The sequence below is a fragment of the Juglans regia genome, chromosome 7 (assembly GCF_001411555.2).
Source record: "Juglans regia cultivar Chandler chromosome 7, Walnut 2.0, whole genome shotgun sequence".
Lineage (NCBI taxonomy): Eukaryota > Viridiplantae > Streptophyta > Magnoliopsida > Fagales > Juglandaceae > Juglans > Juglans regia.
The window spans coordinates 18,492,350-18,502,093 of NC_049907.1; the positions used below are offsets into that span (position 1 = coordinate 18,492,350).

General features: G+C 38.2%; 1 protein-coding gene across 1 annotated transcript; it reads right to left on the bottom strand.

The window, feature by feature from the left end:
* Window positions 1-4,000: 4,000 nt before the first annotated feature.
* Window positions 4,001-4,969, bottom strand: LOC108984737. The gene has a single exon (XM_018956782.2). It carries the CDS (start codon window positions 4,967-4,969, stop codon window positions 4,001-4,003), a length of 969 nt encoding a protein of 322 aa, XP_018812327.2.
* Between the last annotated feature and the right edge of the window lie 4,775 nt (window positions 4,970-9,744).

The following is a 9,744-nucleotide window of genomic DNA, read 5'->3' on the forward strand; positions in this document are numbered from 1 at the left end:
CAACCAATCCGCAACTTTGTTTCCCTCCCTATCAACATGACGAACTACGCACACCATAGAATCCATAAGGGCCAACGTATCTTCCCAAAAATCTTCCAAGTACCACACCCCACACCTTCTCCTATTCCACCACGAGATCACCACTTGATAATCTAATTCAATTTCTACAAAGTTAATCTCCAGATCCTTACAGGCTTTGAGGCCTTGAAAAACAGCTAACAATTCCGCTCTATTGTTGGAACCGACTCTAATATAAGAATTAAAAGCATAAACCATATGACCTCGATCATTCCTAATGATACCGGCCACCCCTGAAGAACCTAGATTGCCAAGACTACTCCCATCTGTATTTAACTTAAACCACCCTTGAGCTGGCTTTTTCCAAGCAACTAGCTTTAAGTACTTCCTCTCAAGGACCAACACTGGAATATTCAATATCTGTAACACCTGTGAATCATGCCTAGAACATTTGCTAACATTTTTCATATCTCGAACTAATAATCCCATCCATCTACTAATAGAAAGCCGAACCGAGATAATAGACTGAAACCTACCCTCCATACGTGCAGTACATCTTCTACACCAAAGGTGCCAAATAATAATAGAAGGTAGAAGCCCCACTATTATCCCCAGTTGAGAATCAGAGGACGCACGTCGAAACCAAATTTGCACCATCTCCCTCCAAGTAAAACCAATAGGAATACCAAAAATAGATCCATAAAAATGCCAAATTGCAAATGCAAACTCACCTTTAAGTAAAACATGATTTTGGTCTTCATAATTACCTTCATCACAACAATCACAACGAGAAACTATCTAGATCCCAATGCGCCGAAGACGATCATCTCCGCTTAAGGCCATGTTCCACACTTTCCACATTAAAATCGAAATTTTAAGTGGAAGCAACTTATGCCACATCCAAGGATGCCACTCCATAATAGATCCTTGTACTCGAATGCAATCCCAAGCGGATTTGGTAGAAAAATTCCCACTCTCGTTCTTCATCTAGATCAAAACATCAGATCCTCCCTTACACCCTGCCAAAGCCTTAACAATTTCCTCCACATTATCCTGTCCAACCAACGTACTCAACAATTCCACATCCCAACTATTGGACAACTTGCATTCTTTAACTTTCCACATCGGATTACCCACTATCTGGAACTCATCAATTAAAGGACCCCCATCTCTCCATCTATCATACCAAAATAAAATATTGCCATCTCGAACTCTCCACTTTGCATTATTAAGGACATTCGGAATACTTTTGACAATCATTTTCCAAAACCTAGTTCATTTTCTCTTGTCAATGAGACACCAAGTTGAAGACCCCGCATATTTTCCCTTAAAGAAATTAGCCCACAGAGACTCTCCTTTCAATAAATTCCATGCAAACCGCATGTGCAAAGCTTTTTGTATATCCTCCAAATTCCACAAACCAAGACCACCCTCCTCTATTGGCTTACAAATATGCTCCCATGCCACCCACTTTTTTTTACTTTTACCATTAACCTCTCCCCAAAAAAATGTGCTCATCATTCGGTTTAGTTCTTTAATAATAGAATGTGGAACCTGCAATACTGCAAATATATGTAAAGCCATACTAGAAAGCACATGACGAAGAAGAATCAAACGGCCACCCGCTGATAATAATTTCATTTTCCAACCACTGATTTTGTTCCAGACTTTGTTAATCATCTCCTCCAAATGCTCATGCTTAAGACACCCCAATACTATCAGAATCCCAATATATTTAAAAGGAAACAAGCCTTCCGAGAACCCTGTCAGCCTTTTAAGAGCTCTCTTTCTTACTAACAAAATTTTAGGAGAATAAAATGTGGCCGTCTTTTCTTTACTAAGTTTCTGACCTGACCAATTTTCATACTTTTCAAACACCAATAACAATTCCCTCACCGATTTCTTTCCTCCATTCAGAAAAATTACAATGTCATCAGCGTACATAAGGTGAGAAATATGAGGAGTGCCTCTAGCTTGGCAAAATTTTCCAATCTTTTTTTCAATAAAGCTTTGTTTCAAAAGTCTAGAAAGCACTTCTTGAAGAATGATAAAGAGATAAGGCGAAAGGGGATCCCCTTGGCGCAAACCCCGCCTCCCTTGAAAGAAACCTTTCGTCGTTCCATTTAGAATCACAGAATACCACACATTCAAAATACAAGCATGAATTAGTTCACAAAAAGAAGGGGGGAAACCAAAACACCTTAATACCTCAATCAAAAAATTCCACTCCACCCGATCATATGCTTTTGCCATGTCAACTTTAATCATAATATTACCACCGTGTGCTGTCCTCTTCAGTGATTGAACCATTTCCTAAGACTAATATTCTCAAATATACTCCTCTCAGGAATAAAAGCTCCTTGCTCTAGAGAAATCATTTTGGGAAGAAGACCTGTCATACGATTCACAATAATTTTCGAACAAATTTTATAGAATACTGAACAAAGGCTTATTGGCCTAAATTTATCAAACCCCGAAGGCACATCTACCTTCTGAATAAGCACAATGAAAGAAGCCGAATAAAATCTCGGAAAACTTTTAGATAGAAAAAATTCTGAAATAGCTTCCAAGACCTCCAATTTTACCACCTCCTAGCAACTCATAAAAAAACCTGCACCAAAACCATCTGGCCCCAGAGAACTATTAACAGGAATAGACGATAGGGCCTCTTTCACTTCAACCAAAGAAGGGATCCCACAAAGCCAGACACAATCCTCTTCACCAATAACTGACGATATCAAGCTTGTTAAATCCGGCACCTCCCTTGCCTGGTTAGATCTTTGAAGAAACTCAGAAAAATATTCAACGGCACCTAGGTGAATTTCTTTCGGAGAATTAAACTCCATCCCATTCGAAGTTCTCAACTTATGAATTTTCCTGCGCCTTTTATTAGATAACCAAACATGAAAGAATTTAGAGTTCCTATCACCATCCATTCTCCACTTGATTTTAGCCATCTGAGCCAGTCTTATGTCCTCCCTTCGCCTCCAAGAAGACAACTCATTAGAACACCTCACAAGCTCCCTTTCAATATCATTATCCCAATCTCTTTGCAACAAATACTCAAGACTCTCAACCTTTTCTTCAAGAATAGTAATCTGATTATTAGTTCTCCCAAACACCCTCTTGTTCCATTCACGTAACGCCACCTTAAACTTTTTAAGTTTGCTAGCTAATTTTAAAAGCCCTGTACCTGCTATAGATTCAGACCACACATTTTGTACAAAATTCATAAAATCCGGGTGCTCAACCCACATTTGCTGAAATCGAAATGGAGAGAGGCCATAAGTAAAAGGATCCGTTAAAAACTCTATAAACATAGGACAATGATCCGACGTTGTCCTTGGAAGATACAAGCAGTGAGCACTCGGGAATACAGTCAGGAAATTTGCATCAAGTAACACTCGATCCAACTTTACCCAAGCTCTAGATAATCCTTGCTGACCATTGCACCATGTAAACTTTCCCCCTTGAGAATTCATTTCCATCAGTCCGCCCTAACAAATCCATCTATTAAACTCATCCATTGCAACTCTTGTCCATGGACGACCACCACACCTTTCCACATCCGACCAAATTATATTAAAATCTCCAGCAAACAAACAAGGCTCAACACCCATTCTATCTGAACTCAGCTCCTCCCAAAGTATCTGTCGCTCATATCTATTACACTTAGCATAAACAAAATTTCCCAAGAAAGGAATACTTCCATCGCTAATACGTAAAGACACATACTGTGAACTCGTGCGGACAACCTGCACGTCCACTTCATTTTTCCAAAAAACCCAGACTTTCCCACCATCATTCTCATTCGTGATTACCTTATCAAACTGCAACATTCGCAAGAACACCTGAATTTTATCCACACTCTGAAATGGTTCCAGCAACACTACCATCTTCGGCTTGTGTTTAATCAACAGCTGTTGTAAACGGCCCTTAGAAGTACATATTCCTCTTATATTCCAGACTAAGATTGATCCTGTCATTGAGTAAACTTTTGTGCTCTAGTGATCAGCCGCCTAGAACTCCTGATTTTCTCAAACTGCCTCTTCTGATATTTCCTCTTCACGACTTCATCTTCTGCGTCCGAATGGTATTCCTTCTCCTGCAAAAACACTTCCGCATTTTTCTCAGGTTCCGGATCAGACATCGATCCTTCTTCCAAGAATACCTCTTCCTTGTGACCATTATCATCCTCCCTTTCCTCTAAACTAGGAACTACTTCCCCCTCCCTCATGTCTGTTTCCAACTTTGCTTCCTTTAGCTGTGTAGAGCAGTCCATTCTTCCTTCAAAACTTACTGGATTCATTTCTTCCGCAGTATCCGCAATCTCAGGAATTTCCTCCTGATCTTTTTCTGGTTCCAACTCCTCAACCAAAAGTATGGGTTCACCCCGATTTTCCTCAGAATCTTGGTTTGTTTCAACTTCTTTATCCACAACAACTGGGATTGTAGTATTTTCCTTCGGCTCCTCCACAATCGGTTCTTGTTGCCGAACCCACACCTTACCTCCTGCATTCTTTTTCCCAGCACGGCATGTCTTTGAATTATGACCCTGTATTTTACACTTAGAACATAATGCCAGCAGAGTTTCATAAATGATTTCTTGCTTTCGGCTAGATCCCAGACCAGGCATCCCAATCCAAAAATGAGGTAAAGGTTGCTTTGCAGCATCCATTTCCACACAAATACGGGCACCATCGGTGCGAGTAGCACAACGAGTGGAATTATCACATCTAATAAATCTACCTATAGGGGTTGTAAGAATTTTAAGAAAAGACTCATGATAATAGTTAGGAGGCAAACCTGGAAGGACAATCCAAACTGGTACAATAGAGGGTTCTTCTTCTTCTTTAAAATCTGGTGTCCAGTGAAATGGGTGGTATGGAACCTCGTCTATATCGTTAACTTCACGTGACAGAGCCTTCATGCAGTCTTCTTCCGAAACCATTCTGATAAAAACATTCCGAGGATGCCTCATATTGGATACGACTGCAATGCCATCAAGATTCTAGCGCTTGTGAATGAAGGCCCTAATGGCATCCAAGGATGGTCGGTTTCGCAGAAATTTCAAGACAATAGAGTACCGAAAAGGTTCAGTAGATCGTTGGATTTCCTCCTTAGAAAACTGGAAGAAGATTTCACCATCCTTGGATTTCGGCACACGGTGCGCCACAGACATTTCTGGAATAGGCTGAGGGAGCACCGATACGAGATCCACGAAGTGACGACCTTTGTTGTCAGCAGCAGCATCCATAACAAACATGCGTCAAATTGAACCCACTGGTCAATCAATGAACGACGTTGCAAGAAAAAACTTTCAAGAAGAAAGCCATTATACTATCATAGTATATATATATATATATATATATATAATATTACATATATATTACAATATATATAATCTACTATAATAGTATATATATTATACTAAATTACAGTACTATAAATTATATTTAAAATAGATACTAATTATAATATACTATAATATACATTTTTACTATATTTTAAACAAATACCGTTCGAACTGTAAATACTACCGTTCAAACAGTCATTTAAAATCGTTCGAAGGGTTAAATATAACGTTCAAAGGGTTATGCACATATAAGTTATCACGGGCGGAGGGATTTCAAAGCCACCATCGCCAACCGTTTGAAAACCAAGGGAAAATGTTTGAACGCCCATCAATTGCCGCCGTCTGCCGCAGTAATCACCCCCCACATCAAACACTCTTCCTTCTAAGTAGGTATGCACTTTAAAAGTTATTTTACCGTTTATATTTATGGTTTTATATGTTTTCCCTAGAAAAATTATATTTTTCCATCAATAGTCATCGTAGAACACCACAAATGTACCGTATGATGTTTAGAAATGAAGAGTAGTATGTGTTTTGTAAAAAACCCACGGAATTGATCTATATCATGTGTTTTCATGGACGTTGAGTTGACTCAACCATGGGCGAGCTCGATTTGTTTTCCGTTCAAACGCGTTTGAACGTTTTAACCTATCCGATCAAGCACTATTTTTGACGTTTGAACGGTCTCAACCAAACAAGATGTTGTCCGTTCGACCATAATTTATTCCGTTCGAAGGTTATAGTGTCTTTTCTACCACTACTGAGTCCGTTCGAACCAATTAGTTTATATTAACTTATTAAATTATTTTCACCGTTTTATTTTGTTATTCTATCAATTAATTTAGTAAATTTCTATTACTATATAATTTTGTGAAAATTTTCTCATATTACATTTTATCACTAGTGTTGGATATATATTTTATTTTTTAAATTTTAGGTTCATAATAATGTCTTATAGGGGCAGTAAACGTGGCAGATCAGGCAAACCTTTCATCCTAAATAGTTTGAGAGCAAACTATTTTATTGGTACGGCAGATAAAACTGTCTGATTTTGTGACTCTTATATGGGAGGGTCATTCCCCCCATCAATATTCAAAGATGGTGGTTGGGGACCAATCCTAGATCAGAGAGAAGAAGTAATGAAGCTCATTTCTTATATTGACATCGTCGCTGAGTTCTATAAAGAACTCGGTGGTGCCAATCCAGACGATGTAGGGGCGTACAAGATCTGTGTACAAGGAGCTCTTGTTATATTTTCAGCAGACGCACTCGCTACATATCTTAGTATTCCTAGGCTGGTCAATGCCTATCCGAATCTGCTGCCTAGAGAGTCTGATCCTTCAGGTGATGCAGATATGGCTTAGGATGAGGGAGCAATTAACACAGAAGAGGTCGATACCCTCATTTATCATAAGGTCAGGGACTTGATTGTTGGTCCAGATGCTTCACTGTACGATGGGACAAAGAGCATTAGGTAGACAGATTTATCTTCTTTCTTCAAGATCATGAATCTGATAATCGTTAACAATAGTAACCCTCGACAGCACAAGACCAAGGTTGAGATGGATCCAGCGAAATTTTTTATACGGGTCGCTCTTGGTATTCTGATCGACCTCGTAGGGTATATGTTTGAGAGGATCCGATCAAAGGCTCGGTACATTATGACAGATATACTATCGTTCAGGATCCTAATCGCTTGACCTTTTGCTATATTCCAGGGTCGTGCCAGATGCTGCCGAGCTTGCACGGGAGCTAATGGGACCGATGAACAGCATCACCCTGTCAAGGAGCACGGGGACACTCGAGACTTCATTTTCATGGGCCTATTCCTAATCGGGTTGATATTCAGAGAGATGCATAGCCGGGAGATCCTGGAGTATCCGTTGGTGAGACATCTACATAGGCTTAGGCATCACGCATATCTACTCGTGAGGAGATGGCCGACATACTGCATGCTGAGATCAACATAAACACATCAGCGGTGATCGATGTAGTGCATACTGCCATGTCTGAGTTGCGTACAGTGATTACTGCTAGCATCTCTGGGTTATGTACAATGATTCATGTCAATAATGCAACTTAGGTCACGCTCAGTACTCGACTAACAAAGGTAGAGAGACGATTAGCCGCAGTCAAGGATGTGTGCAGACACCTTACATCACAGTAGTTTCTATCTTTTCTTTATTTATTTTTTGTTTTTATTATGGACAATATATCGCATTTTGATAATTTGCTTTAGTTATGAATTAATTTTTGTTTTTTTTGTCTTTTCTGGATTAATTATTGATTTATATTATTTGATGTATGGCTGATAATATTTATTTAACAAAAAATCTTATTTAGCATAAAAGCAATCACTAAAATGTTTTTAAATTAATTACATAAAATTAATTTATGAATTCGTATATATGATATATATGTACATTTTTATATTTTGAGTTATGTACAGAGATTAATATTATACGTTCAAAAGTATAAATGTGGTATTCGATTATGGTCGAACTAAATATGTGCCATTTGAACGGTCCAGAAACCTTCCTGCCATATTTTGCCACCAAATCTATTATATTCGAACAACACAATTGCCGTTTGAACAGTTTTGAAATTTCCTCGACAAAATAAATTACTTCCCCGCCAAGATTTTTTTATGCAAACTGATTTTTGTCCACTTTTTTGAGACAATCTAATTCGTCACAGAAAGAAGATCCTGTTCGACCGGATATATAGCCATTCGGATGGTTTCGTAAACTCATCCATTTTCGTCTCCAAAAATTACTTTAGGATTTTGTCCTTAAATAATTTCGTCCCTAAAAGTAAATTTTGTTGTAGTGTGGTTGAAAAGCTGACACTATGACCAAACTTGTTAATTATAACCATGGTGTAAGCAACTTCATCATCATCTAGCCAATTTTTGATAATTCGTTTTCGACGGAGTAACTCAACATCTTTGGAAGAGTTGATGAGATCATCCATGAAGCACACGTATAGTCGGTGACGTAATTGGAACTATTGTCTTGGCTACATTGCTCTTATGCAATTAGATTTCGAAAGAAAGTCTATGTTTCATCATGTATTGTCAAAGGTGAAATCTCCATTAGCCCATTGCTGAACTTTATGGCAAACACGTTACATTCCTTTGCCTTCTTGAATTTGATTCCAACTTCTTGAAGCTCTGTGGTACGTGTATATTCCAGTCATCAACCACTTTTAGACCATGTAGGCACTTAAATTTCTTTGCCTTCTCAAATTCAACTCTAGCCTCATGACGCTTTGTGCCTTAAGGTATTGAGTTCTAGTTTTCAATCTTCTTTAGACAAAGTACACGTGTAAATTTCTGTACCATCTTGAATATGACTCCAACTATTTGCAGCTTTGTTTCATAAATTTTTTACGTACATCTTCATTCCAATTCGGGCCAAGTATATCCCTAAATTTCTCTACCTTCTTGAATTCAACTCCAGCCTTTTGAAGTTCAATGGCAAAAGGTATGGAATTCCAGTGGCAATTCTCAAGTACAATCTCCCAAAACTTCTTTGCCATTTTGAAATCGACTCCAACCTCACGAAGCTCTGTACCATACAGTATTGACTTCGAGTCTTCAAGATATGATCCATTCGATATTTCCCCCCCTTCTTCATCCTCATTCATTTTTTTTACAACCTATATTTATATTTTTCCTTTTTGCAAGCAAAGGACAAACAACTTTAGGTATTAGACCAAATAGGTATTTTTCATTGAAATGGTAATGCACCAGTGAAAATAAGAAACGCAAGATCTCTAAAACAAATCAATGTTTTGTTTCTAGACATGTTGTTTTTCATGAACATGTTTTTCCTCTTACTTCTCAAAATTTTTCATCTCCTTTATCTCTTCCTTCTACCAATTTTCCTTTTCCTTGTGTATCTTCAACATTAGATTTATTGCTTGTGCCTTCAACAGTGTCTTCTTCTGATAATTCATCTAATGATCATTCTTCATTAGATCATTCATTTCGAGCTCATTCTTCTATTATTCCCCATGAAACTCACCCTACGGAAATTCAACCAGCCACCTCATCAATAATATTTGAAATTTCTCGAAGATCCACTTGAATCAGAAGAGTACTTGGTTACTTACAGAATTTTTACTAAAATTCTTCTTCTTCTGCACAATCTACATCAGATCCTATAACAGGTTTTTCTTCTTCTCCTCTCTCACACACCAAGTATGATATTTCCAATTTTCTTTGTTATGCTCATCTTTCTTGTGCTCATAAATCTTTTGCCTTGTCCATTACTGCTGATATTGAACTTGAGGTCTATCATCAAGCAATCAAGCACATGACTACTAGTATCCATGTGTTGTGTGCATATGGGAGGTCTATGAATGTC